At 49.7% G+C, this 23180-nt stretch overlaps 1 protein-coding gene across 1 annotated transcript; it reads right to left on the bottom strand.

The window, feature by feature from the left end:
• Positions 1-1469: 1469 nt before the first annotated feature.
• Vstm5 (V-set and transmembrane domain containing 5) lies at positions 1470-21395 on the bottom strand. The gene is made up of 4 exons (XM_032909475.1): positions 21130-21395; positions 3414-3740; positions 3181-3321; positions 1470-2580 (listed from the first exon to the last, which is right to left on the bottom strand). Exons 1-4 carry the CDS (start codon positions 21215-21217, stop codon positions 2537-2539), a joined length of 600 nt encoding a protein of 199 aa, XP_032765366.1. The 5' UTR covers positions 21218-21395; the 3' UTR covers positions 1470-2536.
• Between the last annotated feature and the right edge of the window lie 1785 nt (positions 21396-23180).

Genomic DNA, 23180 nt, shown 5'->3' with positions numbered 1-23180 from the left:
GAAATAGAACTGTAAGCTCCACGTCCAACATGTCTGCCCATACGCTGCCATGTTATCCGCCATGATGATACTGGACTAAACCTCTGAAAGTGTAAGCCAGCCCCACTCAATGTTTTACTTCGTGGGAGTTGCCTTGGTCCTGCTGTTTCTTCACAGCAATAGAACCCTAAGGCACCACCCCATCGGTGACATTCGGTTCTCTGGTCATTCCGTGGCACTCCACTTGCCATTTGCCCATGGCTACATTTCTTCAGCCATTCTGAATGGTGTCCTCCTTGGGCCGTGTCTTTACATTCTTGTACTGGCCAAGACATCCTGGCAACCTTACCTCACTGTATCTGTTCCTCGCTGTGGTATTGCTTCCGGTTATGCCTGAGATTGTCTCAGGCATTTACTGTCATTGTGGGCCTCAAGCAACGGGTTTATGTCGGTTCTTTAATACCTGAAAACCATGAGCACAACATACACCTCTGAGGTTCTCAGCTCATGCTCTCTGAGGTTCTCAGCTCATGCTCTCTGAGACGACCCAATTGACACCAGTATGTTCTAGGTAAAGGGATGCTTTTTTTTTTTTTTTTTTTTTTTTTCGGGGCTGGGGATCGAACCCAGGACCTTGCGCTTCCTAGGCAAGCGCTCTACCACTGAGCCAAATCCCCAACCCCGACACCAGTATGTTCTAAGCAAGTTATGCACCACTGATGTATGCAGAATGGCAGTCTCCTAGTCACCCTTTCCAAAGGGACCAAGGACTCTAGAATTACAGTTAAAATTCTGAAGTAGGGGCTGGAGAGCTGGCTCAGTGGGTAAGAGCACTGACTGCTCTTCCAGAGGTTCAATTCCCAGCAACCACATGGTGGCTCACAGCCGTCTGTAATGTGATCTGATGCCCTCTTCTGGTGTGTCAGAATACAGTGGCAGTGTACTCATAGATAAAATAATTAAAAAAATGTTTGTGGTTAAAAGTAAATTCTGGAAGCACACTTAAAATGGTCTTCTGTCTCCAGCACCACAGGTTGTTGTACTTTGGTTTGTTGTTGGGACCTGAGGAGGAGAGGTAGCCAATGTTTTTGTCTCTCCAAGAAAAGGAATTTTCGCAACAATTCCTTAACCTGCCACATGGCAAGTAAAAACGATATGGGCACTGGGACTCTGAAAGAAAGAAGGAAAAGAGAAAGGGCTACTCTAGTACACTTCACCTCTGTATGCATGAATCTGCAGCCAAGGCCCCGCACACACTGACCCAGCTTCCATCGCAGTTGGCATGGTGGTAGCTTTGAGCTGCAGCTGTGCGTCAGAAGCCAGAAGAGTGGGTGCTTTGCAGCTAGAGCTTGGCGAATGGAAGCTGGGAAGAAGACCGTCCCAGGTAACCTGACAACCGTCTGAGAGTCTAGAAGCCAAGGCCAACAGAGACCCACGCTCAAGCTCAGCTGGAGCCCTGATAACCCAGGTCACCGAAAAAACAAGCCGGCTTAGATTTACTTTTTTAAACTTTATTTCACGTGTATGAATGTTTTGCCTTCACATATATGTGTGCACTGTGTGCGTGCAGTGCCCGTGAGGACCAGAAGAGAGACTCATTCCCTGGAACTGGAGCTACAGAAGGTTGTGAACTACCATGTGGGTGCACGGAACTGCAGCAATCAGGGTCCTCTGCAAGAACAGCAAGGGCTCTTAGGTGCTGAGCCTTCTCTCCAGCCCCGCCCCAGGGCATTTTAACCTTTGCTATACAATATTGCACTTTCTCAACTAACTTTCCAGATCTTCCAAGGATTCACATGTTTTTCTTAGTCCCTGATGCCGTATGAGGTAGGTGAATACCACATGCTCCTCTGCCCAGGATCTGACTGGAGATTTAAAGTCTCCAGTGACCGAACAGGACGAAGCTGGAAGCTTATGGATTTTACTGTTGTACTGCCCATTCAGCTACCCCTGGTCAACTGAAGCCATGTTTTTCTCATAGCAACCCAAGTTCTGAGGGAGGATGAGATCAATGCCTTCTGCTCTCTGTGCCCAAAGCTGGTTCCTTCGTGCACTCAGCTGCTCCCCACGAGGTACAGTTCACTCGCATCATCAGACTGTCTCGGAACTCCAGGCTTGCTCATGTTTATGGGATGTGAGATGCGGGGAGGAGTTTGCACATCAGACAGGAGCCTGCTCCAGTGCTAGCTGCACATTAGCCCCTCTGCAGACATGCTGGCCCTGGAGACAGGGACTCCCTCAGCAGGGCAATGTGGAACCGCAGTCCATATTGTAAGTGGTAGCTGGTGCCTGCCTGTGTTAAGGGTCAGCGTGGTCCTGAAGCTGCAACCAAAGAGAGTTCCTGGTTGAAGCCTCAGATATTTCTTTGAACTACAGGCAAGTCCTAGAACTGACTTACATAGGCTGTCACCTCCAGATGCACAGCCAGCTTTCTTGTCTTCCAGCTGTCTCTCAGGAAAGGGGTGTGGAAGCTGCAGCAAGGACTGGCGCGGTTTGTTCCTTCGACTGGAAATACTGTTTTTCTCTTGAGGTAGCAATGTAATTGGCACAGTCTTGGCTAACACTCAACATCCTTCATCTCGATCTCCTCAGTGGTGCTTTCTGTGAAGCGAGAGACAAGTCAAGGGCACGATCATAAAGACCTGAATTCAGAGCCCCAGAACCCACGTAAGAATTCTGGGGCACACATCTGTAATCCCAGTGCTCAGGGTGTGGATGGAAACGGGCAGATTCCAGGGATTACTGGCCAGCCACTCTATCCAATCAGTGATCTACAGGTCAGAGAAATATTCTGCTTCAAAAAGCAGGGGCGTGGGGCTGGAGAGGTGGCTCAGTGGTTAAGAGCATTGACTGCTCTTCCAGAGGTCCTGAGTTCAATTCCCAGCAACCACATGGTGGCTCACAACCACCTGTAATGGGATCTGATGCCCTGTCCTGGTGTGTGTCTGAGGGCAGACATGGTATAGTCATATATTAAATAAATAAATAAACTCAGGGGTGGCATGTGCTGGGTGAGGAAGACACCTAATATTGACCTCTCGCTTACACACAAATGCACGCACGCATGCACACACACACACACACACACTCAACAAGAGGTTGAAAATCTGCCACACAGCGGCTTCCTAGTGTGAAGGGGGTAACAAGAGTCACCTCTGGCCTCAAAGCGTGAAGGGACCGCCGCGCGGCCCCGAGCATTACCTCTGAGTTTGTACCTCCTCTTCCTCTGGAATTTATACGCACACTGATTGCAAACCCACATGAGGCTGATTAGCACCACAGCCACAGCAGCGAGCAGAGCAAAGAAGACAGCGACGAAGTGGAGGTCCTCATAGCGGATCTCTGGGGCGGGATAGGAAGGAAGGCACGGTCTCTCAGTACCACAATGTCACCCACCGGTGCCTGAGCCTCAGGGAGCCCTGGGGCTCTCTTACCAGACACGTGTAGCAAGATGGTGCCGGACTGGCTGCTCCCCGGGTGCTCTGTGACGGTGATAACGTAGTAGCCAGAATCTCTCACACCCACGCTGAAAAGCTGGATGGAGCCATTGTCGAAGGTGCAGACTCTGTCTCTGTGGCTTTGGGAGACATTGGCTGGGGTCCCTGGTTTCCACTCCACGATCTTCTGCACACCCCAGTTAGGTGTGTACCTCCACTCGATAGTGGGCACGCCGTGGCAGATGTAGTCCACTGACAGCAGGATGTCCTCTTGGACAGTGGCGTTGATGGCCGACCGTGGAATGTACAGTGACACACCCTGACCTGTAGGGCACACACCAGTTCCTCCGTGAGCCTATACCCAGCACCTGTAGTGATCACAGGCGGGTGAACACAGAGCTCCCAGCTCTGTTCTGTATTCAGCGAGGTGCGGAACACCAGCGACCACTAACCAGAACGGTCTGGTGTTAGGTGGTGGCCAGGGCATTGTAATAAACAAGGGGAACTAAGCAGTGGGGGCGATGCACAAGGGTTTGGGAAGACTTCTCTGAGGAAATCACATTTGAGCTCAGACCCAGTGGACAAGCAAGAGGAAGTAGTCCCTGTGAAGGAAAACACGAGGTAGACATTTTTTTTTTGACAGAGGTAAAAAGAGCTCTGGTGTCTGTGTCCTGTGGGTAGGCAGGGTGTGTTTGAGGGTGGCCAGGACCAGAAGGCAAGGAAACTGGGCAGGGCTTAGGATGAAAAAACTAAAGAACTGGGTGGGAATCCAGACTGACAGTGTCAGGAACTTAGGCACTGTGGGAACTGTAGAGTACCTTAAAGCCAGCCATGATATTATGGAGACCAGCCTGGGGCCTGACGGGTAAGAGTGGAAATGAGAGGCTGCCAGGTAGTTACTAAAAGAGAGAGACGGAATTGAAAAAGACAGGGTGATTTAGGACATGCATTAGGAAGTACCTCGGCCTGAGCACAATGACCAACTAGGTGTGGCTGTGGGTTTGGATGAAGCAGAGGTTTCTGCTGAGGGACTAAGGGAATAGCGGTGCCTTAGTTGAACAGGTATGTTTCACAAGTACTAAATAGGTACTACACTGCACAGTGCACACCATGCACCAGGCCCCACGCTATTGGAGTCTCCCATAACCCATTGCCAGTTAATCAGTGGTTAAGCCTCAGGCTCATCATGTCTTAAAAGTCTGCCCAGGGTCACTCTGCAGGACTGAGGTTTATACATGGGCGACTGAATTCAACACTCAAACATTTATATCATGGCTCAACTAGGGGGCCAGTGGCTGGCAGTGGAGGGGACAGAGTGTGACAGCTGCCTCCCATATACAGGAAGGCTAGAGATGGGAGGGGAGTGAACAAGGGCAGGATGCAAGCCTGGCGTGCTGTCTCGTTTGACATCAACTTGACACAAGCTTCAGTCATTGGGGAAGAGTGAACCTCAATTGAGGAACCCCCCCCACTCTTGTATTAGAATGTGGACAAACCTGTAGTGCATTTTCTTGACTGATGATTGACATGGGAGGGCCCAGCCCACTGTGGGCGGTGTCACCTCTGGAAGGGTTCTGGAATGTAGAAGAAAGCAGGCTGAGCAAGCCATGGGCTTGCTGATAAGCAGGGCTCCCCTCTGACTCAGTTCCTGCCTCCAGGTTCCTGCCTGGAGTACCTGCCATGCCTTTCTTCAAATATAGACCGTGACGTGGACCAGTGAGCGAAATAAGGCCTTTCCTTCCTAAGCTGCTTATGGCCATGGCGGTTTGTCACAGCAGCAGAAACCCTAAGACCCTTGGTTCCCACCTTTTTTTTCTGTTTAGCTCTCTCATCTCCTGGTGCCCAGCTGCCCCAGATCCACACTGTCAGTTGTAGGTAACTCAACACGTAATGTTTCCAGATCCTTTCTGTTGTCCTCTGCATACAAGAGTATCCTTGAACCCATCCCCTAGGGTGACTGGGTAACTAGAACAATACAAGGGATTTCACGCTTAAAAGAATGGGTAGGTGGGCCACTGAGATGGCTCAGTGGGTTAAGGAACTGCCACCAAGCCTGATGGTCTGAGCCCAGTCCCCGAGAACCACATGGTAGGAGAGAAGTGATTCCGTCAAGTGGTCCATCGAGCGTGTGCACCTTCTCCATACAAAATACATACACACGGTAAAAAAAATGATAATGACTTTCTAGAGTGATTCCGCCAAGAACCAGGAGTACATATACTCTCTCCCTCTAATATTATCAGGCAAGAATGAATATATCTGATTTCTGCCACCATGTCCTGTCACTCAGCTCCTAAAACCCTGGACTCTCGAGTGATGGGAGTGACAGGGAACCTCTTTGTATACGCGCGACACAACTAGTGGCCAGCGGCTCCTAGATAGTTTCAGGAATGGGGCTGGTCACCAGAACAGCAAGGAGTGGTTGGAATGCTAGAGCTTTGAGCGCCTCTTCCGGCCTCCAGGGAGGGGAGGAGGCTGATAGGTAAGCTGCCCCGCAGCGGTCTGGGCACGGTCATCCATGCCCACATGGAGAATTGTTTGCTAAAGGACAGTGTTCTGGAGAGCTGAACACACAGATGCTCGAAGGGCAGCTCACCCAGAAAGGATAAAAAGTTCTGCAGCCCTCCCATGCCCCTTTCCTCTGTCTTTCTCTGGTGCCCACCTGCAGTGTAAGCTCCTCGGGAATGGGTAAGTGTAAGGGAAGGGTTTTGTGTGTTCTGTGAGCGGTCCTAGCAGATTAGTTTTGCACAAAGAGTGGGCCAGGCAGCTGAAAGCAAGGGGACAATCTGGGACTTTTTAAGAACAGATTTTTTGGTCTTTGCTTTGTGTGTGTACACTGTCTGCATACATGGCTACGCACCATGTACACACGGTACAGCAGAGGTTGCCACAAAAGGGTGTCAGATCCCTGGAAGCCGGAGTTACAGATGTGAGCTGCTTCTTGACAACCAGATCTCCGACCTCTGCAAAAGCAGCAAGTTCTCTTAACAGATGGGCGATCTCTTCAGCCCCAACCTGGGCTTTCCATTGGCATCCGAAGGGCAGAGCAGTCTCGGGGACTGAACCATAAAAAAGTACATTACAGGCACCCTGAGACTCTGCCTAGGAGCAGAAGTTCTCAGACACACGCACACCGTCCACCCCTGAGATTTAGCCTTGGAATAACACCATTTTCTTAGTCCATGTTAAGGTAAACACAGATGTGGCTCTGTGTGTGTGTGTGTGTGTGTGTGTGTGTGTGTGTGTGTGTGTGTGTGTGTGTGTGTGTGCAATGTGTGCTATGGCACATGCATGGAGGTCAGAGGACAATGTGTGCAAGTCAGTTCTCTCCTTCCACCATGTAAGTCCCAAGGATCAATGGGATTGTCGGTATTGGTGACAAGTGCCTCTACGCACTGAGCCATCTCTCTGGCCCCATGCACAATACTACTTCCTAGTGTCCAGTGTATCATCAGGGTTCCGTATCTGTTCCCAGACTTGTGTTACCACAGGGAATCCACTCTCCGCATTTGGCCCTGATGCCTTGTTATTCTCTCTAACCCCGCAAAGCTTCTCCCCCTTAGAAATGGTGTGAGTCTTTCGTGACAACATTTTAAAACATTTTACTCTAGATTTGTTTGGAACCAAGGTAAAACCGCCGTAAACATGAAGTTTTCATTTCGCGCCAACCCAGAAGACAAACGTTAGAAGTCTGTCGGGTGGCTGGGGGAGCTAAGGTGGACAGAGCACCTGGTTACGACCGGCACATCACCCTTTCCTCAAGAGACCACATGGCCACTGTCGGGCAGTACATTGGTGCATTTGGAGGTTTTGGCATTCACAGCTGGACCTCACCTCTGTTAGCTACGTCATAATTGGCTACAGCCGTAAACCGTGATATATTAAACTCTACCTCCCTCCTAAATTTATTGGCTGGCACTATTCCGTTAAAAAAAAATTAAAGCTATTTCTCAAAGAGACCCAACTCAAACAAGATAGAAGAGTTTGACCGCATACACGCAGTGTGGTGTTCATGCCCCCCAGCCCCAGGCCTGTGCAAAAAGAAAGCTATCTCTCAAGATGAGCATAGTGGTCTATAATCCCAGAGTTTAGCAAAGTAAAGCAAAAGCATGGGAAATTGCAGGCCAGCCTGAGCCACAGCCCAAGTCCTGGGCCGGTCAGCGCTACGCAGGGAGCCCTGTCTGAAATCCAAGAGGGATGAGCGAGCTCTTCTTAGTGCTCCTGTAGACATGTTAGTCATTTCTTTGAATGGACTCTCTCGAACTCCGTTATCACGTAAAATGTCCTACACCTTAGCTTACATTTGGGAGCTCCTCCGGGTCTGTTAAATGTCCCTTAAGTTGATCTTCCTGGCTTCCTTGAACCGATTACATTTTAATAAGGACCCTCATGTTTCAAAGCCAAGGAATGAAAAACTTGGATGATTGTGGCACCGAGCCAGGCTGGTGAGGAGCCCTCTGAGCTCTCTGAACGCAGAACGAAGGAAGCTACCTAGAGCTCTTGGGCTTCTTGAATCCCATGCTCCACCACTTGTGGTGGCCACCTGGCCCCCTCTGGGACAGAAGCCTGGTCTGGTGCTATGCTCGGGTGGATTTCAGCCTCTCCAAGTATGAAGACGCTCCCTGGCCAACCTCCCTTTCGGATGGGGATTCAGAGAGCTCAGCTTGCAGCCTCTGCCAGGACTTTCCCTCAAAGGACACTGTACTCTGCTGAAAGCTGCCTTTGCTAGGTCTCAAGGCTCCTTTAGGAAGCTGCCCGTCACCCCAGCCTAGAATAGTGATTCGAACCACAGAAGTTGTTCAGGGTTGGAGAGCTTCGGCTGGCCAAGGACCACTTGTGACTGCTGACCTTTCTCTCTCAGGCCAGTGTGGTACAGTTAGTTATCCTTCAACAAAGAACACAGGACAGAGTTTAGGCTCCTGGAATAAATAAGAAAACTGAAGTCAAATTCCAGGTCAGCCTTGCAGGGCTGGACGCCTGTGCTCAGCACAATTCGGGGTACCTGGCAGCTGACCCATTGATGTCTGTTGAGTCAATGAATGTGTGAGTGGCTGTGAGAAGCGCCAGATTTTCCTCTCAGGAAAGCTGCTGCTTGGTGGTCGGGAAGATTGGGCTCATCTAACAGCCAGTGCGTGGGAGGGCAGGACTGGTATTAAGGGTTCTCATGTTTTACTTATTGGTGTGCATGTGTGTGTGTGTGTGTGTGTGTGTGTGTGTGTGTGTGTGAGAGAGAGAGAGAGAGAGAGAGAGAGAGAGAGAAACAGAGACAGAGAATGTGTATGTGTATGTGTGTATGTAGGTCAGAGAAGTCTCCTGGGAGTTGGTTCCGGGCATCAAATTCAGGTTTGCACAAAGTGCTTCTACCTGCTGAACTGTCTTACCAGTCTAGAACCTATGCTCGGTGCAGTTTGCAAGCTGTCCGTCTATCTGTCTGTCTATGTATATATGTATGTATCTATCTCCTATCTACCTATAATTACCTATCTAGTGTCTAAGCACGTATGTATGTAACTATCATCTACCGCCAATTATTATGATTTATTATGTTTATCGCCTATCCTCACTCATATATCCTCTCCCTGTAATCAACAGTCTTCTCCCTACTGTCATCCATCTATCTGTAACCCAGCATCCATCTATTATCTCTCATCTATACATCAGTTTATCATCGATCGATCTGTCTAGCTGTCATCCTTCTATCCTCTGTTATCTATCGGTAATCTATCAATCATCCCTCTACTATCAGCACCTATCATTTCTCAGTCTATTTATTATTTACCTACACATCCTCTATCAATCTATCTATCCTTCTATTGCCAATCAATCAATCAATCTAGCTATGCTGTGTGAGATGGGTTCTGCTATGTGGCCCTGGCTGGCCTGGAATGTGCTTTATAACCCCGGCTTTGAACTTGCAGTGTTCCCTTTCCCTCTGAGTGTTAGGAGTACAGGTTTGTACAACCCTGCCAAGCTTTTACATTAAATCATTTAAAATTGTTGATTTTGTTTTATTTTTTGAGGGACAGTTTTATATTGTGCAGGCTGGCCTCGAACTCTTGATCCTTCTGCATGGGGATTTATTGACCTGGACTGCTATAGCCTGCTTTTCCTTTCCTTTTCCACTAGGTCTTAGCCAAAAGGCTGAGAAACCTGATTTTCAACTTTTCAAAGGGGAATCAACCACCCGCCCACACTGCCAGTCACTGGGGAAGGTGGGGTTTCCTTGCAGCTCGGCCTGGTTCGTGACTGTCTTACCCATCATCTCTTTTTTTTTTTTTTGGTTCTTTTTTTTTTTCGGAGCTGGGGACTGAACCCAGGGCCTTGCACTTCCTAGGCAAGCGCTCTACCACTGAGCTAAATCCCCAACCCCCATCATCTCTTTATCTGCATTTCCCGTGCCTCTGACCTCAGATAAGAGCAGTGATGGCTATAAGATTAGAGAGCTGGTAACACGTGTGCACTCTGTGCAGATCTCTGTTTGTTGAGGTCACGGGCAGACGAGCGTGCTGAGACCACCAGCCTATCAGTAGCCTTGCGGATTCTCATTTTGAGCATCCTAGAGCCCAGCACAGAGCCTGGCACTGTGCCTGTTGGAGCTTGTGGGCTCTGAAGTTGGGCAAATGGCTGTATGCTGGTCCTGCTTGCCAAACTGTGGACAGTTTGAAGAGACCGAAGATGCCGTGGGTTTAAGCAGCAGCTAAAATACTCACATCCTGGCCAATTTCTGCCACCCAGGAAAGGCTGGAATTTAGAAGACATCTTTGGATGAAGACAACCAAATACTGACCAGCCATTGTAGCTGCCAAGAATCATGTTAATGGCTGACATGCTCACACAGTCTTCTTGTGAGTGCTCATTGGGATCAGGTTGTTAAGAAACTAAAGTTCAGCTCCCCCTTCAGGAGCCCCCACCAAGTTGCTGGTTCATGACCTTGGGAAGTCACCCAAACACTCTGGACATAGATAGGTTACCAGGCTGCCCCTTCAACAAAGCTCAAAATTTGTGTCCCAGTAAGAAAAAACACTCTAGGGCTGGAGAGATGGCTCAGAGGTTAAGAGCACTGACTGCTCTTCCAGAGGTCCTGAGTTCAATTCCCAGCAAACACATGGTGGCTCACAAACATCTGTAATGAGATCTGATGCCCTCTTCTGCTGTGTCTGAAGACAGCTACAGTGTACTCATAAATATAATAAATAAATCTTTAAAGAAAAAGAAAAGGAGAAATCACTCTAAAACAGCAAACCTTCGTTGCCTATGAATAGCATCTGTGGGCACCAGATCCAGACCACAGTTCAAGGAAACTAAAGGTGAGAAGTTCAATGACTCTGGCTGTTATCAGACTGGCAAAGATAAAGGACGCTGATAATATTACGTCGTCGTCAGGGTGTGTACAGAAGTTATACTCAGCGTCACCGTCACCGTTGACAGTCAACAGGGAAGGACGCTTGCTCGGAAAGCCTACCCAGCTTCTCTCAAGGCTCCTTTCCATCACCACACCTCTCAGCCTTGTATGTCCTTACTGTGTGACTATTGAACATCCCTCTCCCTTTAGATTGTAGTTTTCCCTGCTTGGTGTATGCTGCACCCCAAGAATCCTGCAGCACACTGGCATGCAGATAGGACTTACTGAGTGGCCACCCATCGATGGGTTATGCAGCTGGCCTGCAGGTATTCAGTGAAGAATGCGGGACCAGGCCAAGCTGGAAAAAAAGATGGAGTTCACGGCCCCATGGCTGAACCTCAGGACCCAATTTGCCTCTCTTGCTCTGACTGAAATCAGCAGTGGGCCCTGTGTGAATGCAAGCACGCCCCCGCTCTGAAGCGTGAGTCCCACAGAACCCAGACCTTGCTTTCCTGCAGATGGCAGCCATACATGGAGATGCGCCCAGGGAATCCCATCAGGAACCCAAGGCCTTTAAAGGAGAGGCGTCAGCAGAGGTAGGTTCCAATACCAGCCTACTCTGTGTGACTGTTGCGACTTTGGCCAAATTATGGCTAATCCACAGCCTCTGTTCCTCATCAGTAATGGTGGTTGAGGTAATGGCTAGAGTCCTTTCACAGGCCTGGTGTGTTAGGAGGAATCGAAGCAAACTGCAAATGTCAAACCCAGGGCTCCATGCTCCAAGAAGTAAAGTGTAAGTGGTAGGCAGGGGTGTAGGAAGTCCTGCCTACGAGGATGCCAGTAGGAAGACACTGTGCTATGCGGCAGATACACAAGCAAAAATCTCCACACTACCCCTTCCCCCTACACCTTTGAGTTAAGGTTTCATTATGCTGCCCCAACTGGCCTGGAACTCACAGAGATCCTCCTGCCTCTATTGTGACTAAAGGCATATGTCACCATGCCTAGCAAAATCCCCACAGTTTTTAAAACAAAGAAAATAGGCCAACTTCTGCTCTTGACACTGACAAGGACACTCAGTAATGGGTCCTCTTCTGCCAGGCATGCCTTATTCACAGGGACAGGGACAGGGACAGGGACAGGGCTGGGAGTGAGGGAATCTGCCAGCTGGAGCAAAGGGAGGGGGCAAAGGGGGCAAATGCCAGCTTTGGAAGATGGGGGTTACACTCAGTGCAGAAGACCCCAGTAGACCATCTAGCTTGACATGACTGCAGCCATCTTAGATACGATCCCATTCTGCCCATCAGCTAACACTGGAACATGTTGGAAGCTGTTGCAGGATATTTGATCACACTGTGAAAACTTAAGATTGTGTTGTTTACTGAGAAAACCTGTTTCTAGCTGTGATGTGTCTCAGCTCTTAGTACACACCTCTCATCCCAAACAATGAAGGTAAAGTTAGTTTGTGGAAGGAAGCACCCATGTTTGAAAGTGACATCTAGGGGCTGGGGATTTAGCTCAGTGGTAGAGCCTTGCCTAGCAACCGCAAGGCCCTGGGTTTGGTCCCCAGCTCCGAAAAAAAGAAAAAAAAAAGAAAAAGAAAAAGAAAGTGACATCTAACTGAGGGGTAGGCAAAGTGATGAATCAGAGAAAGATTTGACAGAATAGGATATACCCTAGTCTCATGAGAACAGAGGGGAAAAGGGAAGCTACTTAAGAGAGCAGTGCAGAGAGGAAGAAAGAAAGGAAACAGGTCTTGTTGGCTCACAGGAGATTCCACTAGGCTCCTCCCAGGGACCTAGCAATGGCTTAAGTCACCACCGGCCACTGCGGTCAGGTGCGAGCTGCATATAAAAGGACTGCCCACCACCCCAGTGCGCTCTCTCTCTCTCTCTCTCTCTCTCTCTCTCTCTCTCTCTCTCTCTCTCTCCACATTTTCTCCCTCCCCTTCTCCAGGTCCTCATGCCTCTCCCTTCCTCCAACAAATCCCCTTTACACCAGATCTGTTGCAGGGCATAAGTATTCAGGGCCATCCCTCGGCATAGGCCTGCCAGGTATCCCCTGGCCCCATTATATTTCACTGGGACAGTTGTACAGAGACAGGTTGCAGACAGAAATGAGCCAAACAACGAGAAGGAACCAGAGAACTGGAACAAATTACCAGAGTTAGTCTGAGGCCAAGCAGAACAATTCAGGAGAAGAGAAAGCAGATTGAATCAGTCAGCTTGGAGAGGAACTTGAACCAGAACAGCTGAGTTGAATCAGCCAGTCAGAGACCAGGAAGAACTAGAAAGGGTGAGCTTATTCAGTAGCAAGTCTCAGAGGCCGAAAACATTCTAGGCCTAGATTAGATTGAAGGGAGGCTAGAAGCTTCCAGGACTAGGCCTAGGTTAGCAGTAAGCCTCCACGATGACAATTAGAGCAAGTGAATAAAAGACACTTTTACACGAAACCTTACAGAAGGAACAAAGCTATTCAGACAGCTAAGCACATCAGTCTGCTCCTGATACCTAGGTTATTTCTTGACTGACATTTCAGTTCCATAGTTTCTTCTTCTCCTTCTTCTCCTTCTCCTTCTCCTTCTCCTTCTCCTTCTCCTTCTCCTTCTCCTTCTCCTTCTCCTTCTCCTTCTCCTTCTCCTTCTCCTTCTCCTTCTCCTTCTCCTTCTCCTTCTCCTTCTCCTTCTTCTTCTTCTTCTTCTTCTTCTTCTTCTTCTTCTTCTTCTTCTTCTTCTTCTTCTTCTTCTTCTTTTTCTTTTTGAGAAAACCCATTTGTTCCAATTTTACTTTGGCCTCCTGTCTCCTCCCACCCCTGCTTTCTTTTTTTGAGACAGGCTGTCATGTGGTCCAGGTTGTCCTTGAACTCACTGTATAGTTTTGAATTCCTTATCCTTCTGTCCTTCAAATCACTATATGACCTTGAACTCTTTATTGTCCTGCCTCTACCTCTGCACTGCAGAGATTACAGTCATATACCACCATGGCCACTATAGATGGTGCTAGAGGTTGAACCAAGGGTTTTTATATGGGGGGCAGGCCCTCTAGCAACACTCCATCACCAGCCTGTCTTTGTCTAGGTTGACATATAAACCCTTCCCCCATCTACGGTTCACAGCTCCCACTATCCTGTAGGAGCCTACACCATGCTGTGCTCCTAGCTTGGTCTTTAAGCACCTTCGTTTTGCTGAAGTATCCAGCTGTTTCAGCTGATGCACCCTAGTGGGGGACTCTACAAACCCCTTCAGCACTCTGGGCTGCTGCCTCCACATTTGTAATTAGGGATCTTTATGGCCTGTCAGTCAATGAGTCAAAGAAAACCACCTTGTGGGGAAGAGAACGGGACCACCAGGAACAATTCATTCCAGGGACTGGGGCCTCCTTCTCCTTTCATCCAGGGCTGCTCTGATTCCATCCAACGACACTCACGTGCATGGGTGTCAAGTTCATCCTCTGATGGATTAAAAAGTACGTCCCTAGACTCCATCGAAAGTAGTTTGAAGATGTGGTGCAGTGAGTGATCACAGACCTGGCAAGGGCTGGCGGGGATCACAGGCTACACTGACAAAGCTTTCCGAGACTTGTGCCCTCGCCTTATCTGCCGGTTAAGGTAAGAGAGACTGTACATTTACAGAGGCCACCTAGTCAAAATGGTGTCTTCTGAGTGGGCTCAATTGGCCTGGATATAATTGACCTTTAAAAAGAGAGATTGGATCCAGAGGCGACATGGTGGAGGCAGAGACACAGTGCACAAGGCAAGGAACACCGGAGATTGCCAACGACCAGCAGAAGCCGGGGGAAGCCTGGAGCAGAGTTCTGTTCACCTGCCCACAGCTCAACTCTGAGTTCCACTCAGAATGACTTGTGTGGGTGGTTCAGCTGTGGATGGTGGGCAGGAGGCCGAATGGCTTGCCTGTCTGGATTTTGTCTCCAGGAGTCCTGAGGTAGTTTTCCCAAGTGCAAACCGCCTTGATCCTGGAAGGCCTCAATGCTAGTTCCAACTTTCTTTTCCACCTGTGTCCCATGATTCCTCTTCTCCCTCGACTCCAATCACCCCAAACTATGGGCAGGTCCTCAGTGGGCCTTATCTCCTTAACGCAGCTCAACTCACCCACTCCCTGGTCTCAGGGCCATTTTCTCTCTTCAAGGACTGTCTTAAGTGTGACCTGTTCTGTCTGCCAGGCTAGTTCACAGGGGCTGCTGAACTGAATTGAACTTTAACCCCTTTCTATCAGGCCACACCTGCTGCAGCCTTTTTCCAGGCGTAGGTGTGGGGTGCTGACAGGAAATGCCTGCCGTAGCCTTGCAGACTGTACTCTTTTCCTCTGCCACCTGGGAATCAAAGGCAACCCAGCCACAAGCACATATTGTGGGGTTACTTATCAACCATTATGTATGGGACGGCCTCAGCCCCAGGCCCCAAACCTGTACTTCTGATAGCTCCTTTTGTCTAATTTGAAACTGAAGCCTCTCTGGATTTAGATGCCTGGCACTCTATATGTGACATTTAATAACTCCCCTCATATACCTTATACCCTGAAGGAATTTCTCTCAGCACCTTCATCTCAAGCTTCTACTCTGTGTCTAACTGATCTAACATAGGGGAGAGAAGTTCTAGCTCATGAATAGCTCTGAAATCTAATCACAAAGACTGTCCAAGGGTGGATGAAGCCGAAAAGAAAGGGGTGATGGGGGTTCTGCTTCCAGGCCTTGGCTGGAGCCTAGGGCAGAGGTCTTCTCTGCATTCGGCTGTCTGTCCAGGAGGGCAAAGCTTCCTGTTAGGTCCTGGTACCAGCGCTTTGTGTCCAGGGACATATCTCTCGCACTAGGGTTTATCCCAACAACTTCCACCCAAGATTCATGACCCTCCCAAGCTCCATTTTCTTAACTGGGAGGGTGCTGAGCAGCAGAAGAAGTGGGCTGGTGCTTGGCATGTCTGAGGCTCTCTGGACGTGGCTCCCCCAGAAACCAGCATCAAGAAAGGAACATAAGGCCACTGTTGTTTAACGACGACATACATTCTGAGAGACGCGTAATTGGCAAATGACTTTTCTGCATGGTGGATTTATTGAGCTGGGAAGTACCATGCAGTCCTGTAGGCAACAGTAGACTGACACACAGGAGCATAGTCTAGTGAAGCTGAAGAATGATCTCCTCGTCAACTGGCCTAGTGCCGGGAGGTTCCCCATGGTTACTGTCGCTCATGTTTTCCCTGTCCACCTACCTTGCCTTCAAGGCTTCCTCATTAAAACAACCCTTCCCACTCCAAACTGAGCCCCAATCTCAGTGCCCAGTGCTAGTGACTCACTCTCTCTCGGGATTAAACTTTCTCAGGAGGTCCCTCAGAACTGGTGGCCAATGGCAGTAAGTGTTCAAGAACTTCCCAGACAAGTGAGACCAAAGCAAAATAGACTTATTCCCTACCCTAAACCCTGTAGGAAAGTCTTTATAAGTCTGTGTGGCTCAAACCACCAAACAATCGAGACTCCAAGACACCATGACGGGTGGCCTTAAAAATGCAAGTAGGAGACATCTGGGTACTTCTTGGCCAACTCTTCCCCTTTGACCAGACTGATGGACATTGTCTAGGAGAGACACGCTCTGCATGGCCACACTTTAGCTGGAGAAACTCAAAGGCAGAATCACAGTCTGGTCCCTGCCTTTGCCAATGCTGACTTTACTGGTGTGGGGGTAGGGCATAGGCACCTGTTTTTCTTTTGAAAAATTACTTGCTTTATTGTATTCTGTGTGTATGAGTGTTTTGTCTTTATGTCTGTATATGCACTGCATGTGCAACCTGGTGCCCATGGAAGTCAGAGGAGGCCATTAGACTTCCTAGAAGTGGAGTTACAGGTGATTATGAGCCACCATGCGAGTGCTGGCAAGCGAACCTCTGGAAGAGCAGCCATGACTGCCTACCACCATGCACGTCACTCTAGTCCCCCAGCAGGTTGGTTGGTTTTGCACCTTCATAAGCAAGTTGCAGGGGAAGTCCTGTGAACTCAGGGCTTACAAGGCTGAGACTGGCACTGAGCCTTGGAGACGTCTCTCTGCCATCTGGGGATTCCTCATAGAGGGGCTTCTCTGGGTCAGTAAGGCTTGAGCTACCCCTGTGGCATTCCTCAGCAGGCAGAACGCCAGCATGCATTCCCAACTGGCCGGACATGTGGACAAGACCTGCACTGTGCCTGCTGCTCCCTGTCTGATCCATTTTGTCATCTCTGTGTCCCCTGTGTCCAGAGAGCTGACTGAAATCTAGCAGGCTAGGGAATCAGTAAAGAGAAAGTCAGTTTGAGGCTCTGAACTTAACAACTCTCTCTCTTCCTATCCGTTTTAGCTATCTACGTAAATGCAGGCACATACCACAGAACGATGGACCACACATATGACCGTGACCCATGACAGCATAGCCCCTGGTGACAGCAGAGACACCTTGGTTGCTGTAAGCACTCTGTAAGGTGAACACACTTCTCATCACACTGAGGTCAGCTGATAATGTATGGCTCAGGATGTATCCCCATCTTAGTCGAATGACTATAATTTCCCTCAACTTTTACTTTCCGGGAGGAAAACCCAGGTCCAGGGCATCTGTGGTTCTTGATGAGGAGGCCTCTCACGTTGGCCTTTGGGCTGTCACCATCTTGCTATCCCGACATAATAGAGAGAAGGTAGATTTTCATCTTTTCTGAGTTTGTGGGCATACATTTGATCTACACCTTCCATTTCTGGTCTACCAAACTCATAGCCATTCTACATAAAAACCACATTTATTTTATCTCAGTAACCTTGAAAATCCGAACCCATTCTGGAATCAACTCTGAAGTTAACTTTGAAGTCTTAGTTAAAAGCCCTCTAAGGCAGAGGTGGGTGAGAAGCCAGGGATAAGACAGCCTGAAGCAAGGGTCTTTCTGGCTGTGCACTGGGAACTACAGAAGTGACATACCCCAATACAGTGATCTGACCATCCCACTGGGAACTACAGAAGTGACATACCCCAATACAGTGATCTGACCCTCCTAGACAGAGATATTATATTTCATTGGAAAGAAACTGAAGGGAGGCCAGGGGCGATGATGGGGTCCAAGCTCAGTAAGACACACTGACTAGATTCTTCCATTGGATGATTTGTCTTTGACACACTAAGGTGGCCCCTGGCCATCTTCCAGGTGGCCTGTGTCCACTGTCAGAGCAGTTCACGCTGAAACTATGTCCTCTTCTCTCTCCCTTGTACCAAGGAGGCCCTGGCAATCTCTTAATCAGTCCTGGTTACTTTCCTGTTTGGAAGAACGTATCTAGAGTTGCACAGCGCCATGAATCAGTCAAGCAGGACCTAAGACACCCACATCCTTCCTTCATTTTGTCCTGGCCCCTTCAGTTCAGATTGGCAATGTTTCTGTTGGGGTTGCTGATTAGTGTCTACGTTCACACCCGTATTTATCAAGGCTGCTCACCACACCCTTGCGGCTCTCTTTCTAATCTACCTTTATTATTCCTATATTACACAACAGGCAGGTTCCAGCCAAATCTTTAAGATCTGGCTTGTTTGTTTGTTTGTTTGTTTGTTTAGTTATTCAACTTTTTTTTTGAGACATCTGCTCACTACGTAGTCTTAGTTGGTCTAGAGCTCATGATGGAGACCAGGCTGGCCTTGAACTCCTGAGTGCTGGGATCATATGCACCACCACAGCCAGCTCAATTCATTACTTCCTCTTGGATTTGCTATGAGCAGCCGGGAGTGGCAAAGCCCCTTCTCCGACACTTTGCTTAGAAATCCCCTCAGCTGAGTCAGCAACTGCCTCACTTTCGACTTCTGCCTTCCTTCCTCAGAACACTAGAGCACAGAGGCAGCTCGGCCCGCATCGCTGCTGCTTCACATGGATTCTCTCTCCGTGGTCCAAGAACACCATTTCTCTGCAGGACCGCACCCGAACTTCCCTTCCACCGGTGTTTCAAGTAAACTGAAAACGTCTCCAGCCTCCACCCGGTAACGGGTTCTACAACGCCACCTACAGTTTACGTCGTGCTTCCCACAACATCTCCTCGGCACGGCTCAGTACAAGTTCTCTGGTGTGGGCTCTAAGAGTCTACGGAATGGATGGCTGGGGCACCGGGCATTTATTTTCCCCTCTCAGTCTCGGAGGGCAGGAAGTGCAAGATCCAGGGTATTTAATACAGACCCTCCCCCCAATACATCTACAGTCATACTTTATTTTAATTTAATTTAAAAATAGTTTTACATTTACGTATTTACTTGTGTGCATATCGTTTACGCGGGGTGCCTGAGTGCCCTGGGCTCTGTGGAGGCCCCGGGATAAGCTTGCAGGTCGGTCCTTTGTGACCTCTCACCGTGTGGGTCCCAGGGGAGGATGAAAAGTGACTCCCTCTGTGAGCCCTCTCGCTGGCAAGAGATTTACACTTGCTTGAGCACCGTCTTCCTGACTTATTCAGTTGATCACTGCGTCCTCACCAGCAGAGGAAGAGCTCTGATTTCTCTTTGATAAGGATGCTAGTCTCCTCACTGCGAGAATAGTGCCACATCAGAGGTTTTAACCAATGCATTTGGGGGAGATATATTTAGTCCAACACCACCATTGACAGAGCAGGGGCTTCCAAACACAGGGATTTTGTTCTTGGGGGCATGCTGTCACATGGGTGTTTTTGGAAGGAAGTCCCTTGCTGTCATTTTCATCCTTCTTTTACATTTATTGTTTCTCGTTAACAGTGCTAGGTGCCAAGCACGGGGCCTTCTTGTTCATGCTAGAAAAGAGCTGTCATTGAGCTGTACCCTAGCCCTGGGCTGAAGCTTTTGTCAGAAGCTGAGGAGGTAGAGGCTTCAGGGAGCTGGTGAGGAGAGGAGAGGCACACCCCACATTGCTAGGGCTGGCTTCCAGCACAGGTCCCACCCGGGCAGGTTCACACCCACTCATCATTTGAGAAGAGCTGCTTTGGGTTTGGGTTCGAAAGGGTTAAATACTAGGGGCTGATCAGAATGGGCAGTGCTGGCCTTCCTGAAGCTCACAGTCACCGGGTGACACAAACTTTCACTGGCTCTTGGGCTTACACATCTGGGACATTCTGTCTTCCCTCTGTCACACTGTCATGGCGGCTCCTACCCAACTGCTAGGACCAGGTACGTGTGGTTTCCTCTGCATAGAGTCCCCTGGTTTCCCACATCTGAGTTCCAAGTGTTCCCAGAAGGCAGCACCTACTCTAAAGCCCACTCCAAAGGAGAAACTATTAACCACAGTGTCCTTTGTACCTGCTGTGGCCTGCTTCCTGCAGGGAGAAGACAGGGTCTGGATATTACCCCGAACATCACGGACAGGCAGATGTAGCAAGAGCAAGAATGGTGAGTAGAAAGTTGTGCTTGGGGCTTGGAAAACAATGGGGAAAGTCATTGCCAAGATTCCTAGCTGATGGATTAACAAGGGGCTAAGTCCATCTCCCCAGCTGCAGAAGCCACAGCCCCCATCGGAGCCCAGTCTTACTGAGTCCTGCAAAGGCTGCTCTCCAGGAAAGGAACTAGAGGCTGTTCCAGCCCGGGCTTCCCCACATACCAGGTAGGCAGTCGATCACCTTGTCTGGGCAGCGTTGCCTTCCTGTGCCTCAGTTGCAGCACTTGTAGAACACAGAAAAAGGGGCTCTCATTTTATAAGAGCTAAATGGTTAAGAAGCTTGTAGAACTCAAGAATCCTTGAACGACAAGGGGCTTAATGAAGGCCAGTTTCCCCCACCAGCCCTCTCAACACCCATCTCAACATCGCCTCTGGTCCTGTAAGATGAGAATGGTAACGAAACCCCTTGAACAATAACATTTCACTATAATTTCTCGTGTCAATGCATGAGGATAAATTTGTGCCATATTTCCTACTCTTCACTCCAGGGTTTTTAGTGCTGGCTCACAGGGGCACCTTCTCTGCTCTCATGCTCTAGGGAAGCCCAGGATCTCTCTTCCTGAGCCCCAGGCTACTTCTAGTCTGCTGCTAGTTAAGGGAGGTCTACAGGACCAAGGAAACCCACAGAGGGTCTACCACCAGAGGGTGGCGGTGAGCACCCTGGGGTTTGCAGCATGGTTATTTCCAGAAAGAAAATAAAAATTGCTGTCCAGGAGGCCAGGGCCCGGCAAGGGAGCGCGTTATCTCCAGGACGGCTTCCTGCTTTGATAGCAGCAGCCACAGCGGCCCAGGGCACCAAGGGAGCCTTGGCTCGGCCTAGGACTCTCCAGCAGCGCCCCGCCAGCCTAGAGGCGGTGAAATGACCCTAACCCGCATCACTGTGGCCTCCCGACAGAACCATAGGGGTCGCTCCTTCCAGCCATGTTGTTCCCACCCGCCATGTCGCTCCCACCCTCGAGGTCTCCCAATCAGGAACTTACTCTGCAGACAGCGGGCGGTAGCTACCCAGAACGCGAGCAGCCCCAGCGGGATGCCTTGGGTCCTTCCCACGCCCCGCGGAGGCCTCATGAGTGAGCAGCGGGCTGTATCGCCCCTGCATGGGCCTCGGGGAGGCGGCCTGGCCAGTCCGTTGCTCGCCCTCAGCAGCGCCCCGCAGCGCAGCGCGCCAGCCTAGCCTTCCAAGCCTTGGCTCTGCTGCTCTGCTCGCAGCTCAGCACGTCTCAGCTCCCGCAGTCGCTCTGCCAGAGGCAGATGAGCAGGTTGTACTCTGGTTCAACCAGTTCCCCGGAGAGAGGGAAGAAGTAGGAAGGGAAGAGGGAGGAAGGAATAAGAAAAGGAAGGACCACGAATATGGAAAGATATGGGATAATGGGAAGGCACGCACTTAGAGGCACTCATGGCAAATAATGAGCAATTTCCTGAGGGTCACACCCACTGTATCAATTCAAGGTTCAGCGCAGGGAGGTGACTAGGAGAGAGGGCTGGGGATAGCTGCTGCCTAAGGACACAAAGAGACAATTGGAGGGCTACATGGGCAAGCAAGAGGCTTTTAGGAAAGCCAAGTGACAGCCTAGGGGTTTGAGGAGGAGGAGAGATAGATAGAGACTCAGGCTGGCTCTGGTGGAGTAGTCATGCTCGCTCCATCCATCCATCCATCCATCCACCCAGCCACCCACCCACCCACCCACCCATCCATCCATCCATCCGGCCAATTACCCAGCCAGCCAGGAAAGGACTCTGCAAGCTGCTTTCTGTATGGGACATGGCTCCGGTGGGCATTCCACTACAGGACAGTGTTGGAATGATGCCTGGGCTACCCTTGAGATACAACCACACTGATTAGAAATGCCCCTGGAGGTGGCCCTTCTGTAATCCCAGCATTCAGGAAGCCTCAGGAGTGGTGAGATCTTTTAGGAATCCTAGCAAGGGGTGGGACCTGGAAACAATGGTCAACTGCTACATAATCTGCGGTTAAATGAAGGCTGTAAGGCTCAGAGCAACAGGACTCCAAGGGGGATGTGGTAGTGTGTGAGATATGGAAGTCGAGAAACCAAAACTGGCCGGAGCTAGTTGTGGCATTCCAGTACTGAATTTTCTTACCTCCCTTGTCACGGTCTGGATAGGCAGCTGTGGGAAAGGTTTTGCTTTTCCTGGAAAAGGACAGAAAAGACTATGGCTGCCTGTTGTGTAGTTGTTTCCTTCCAACTGAGACACTCTTTCCTGAGAGGAGGAGGCTCACAAAGCGCCAGCAACTTAGTCAGGGCACTAACTTAGTAGCGAACTCTTGGGCTACATAATCTGTAACAATTGCCAGGGAGAGGTGCACTGGGCTGGGCTTTTTCTCTGCAGTACAGCTGCTTGGATCACCCATGCTCCTGACCCTTAATGCCAGTGCAGCCTTAATAAACTCATGGCTCTGTGCTAGATCCAAGTAGTCTTTCCAGGAAATGCTACACAGCTCTCCTGCCTTAAAGACATTCCTCCTCCCTAGATCTGTGGCTCTTGACACACTTCATGAAGTTTCAAGTGAGGGCAAATCTCTCTAGGTAAGGATGGAGGAACAGGAAGTGCCCAGGAGATAGCAGTGCGTAGCGTGCCCTCCCTGGAGACCATGCCTTCCTACGTTCTGGCTCTCAGGTTATATCTGCAGTGAGGCCCCGAGTGAGAGGAACGTTGGTCATTTTAAGCCTCACACACACACACACACACGTTCTGGTGAGAGCAACAGTGGTCTATCCTGGGAACTGCAGTAGGGAAGGGACGGAACCAAGCTCACAGTATCCTCTTCACTGGCTACCATTGGCTCATGGATGAAAAGACGAGACCATTGGGGACTTCCCTGTGAGCTGCATGTGGCCATTGCAGCATTGCTAAAACAGAGGACACAAACCTACAGGTATTACCACCCCATGCCTGTCACATGTCCTGGACTAAGAATGAAGCCACGTCAGGCATGGTAACTTAAGAAGCTGAGGAAGAAGGATGGCAAGTTTATGGCCAGCCTGGGCTACATGGCAAGACCCTCTCTCTC

Source organism: Rattus rattus, chromosome 8, assembly GCF_011064425.1.
Source record: "Rattus rattus isolate New Zealand chromosome 8, Rrattus_CSIRO_v1, whole genome shotgun sequence".
NCBI lineage: Eukaryota > Metazoa > Chordata > Mammalia > Rodentia > Muridae > Rattus > Rattus rattus.
The sequence above is the reverse complement of the archived record's forward strand: the minus strand, read 5'-3'. Positions and strand labels throughout refer to the sequence as shown.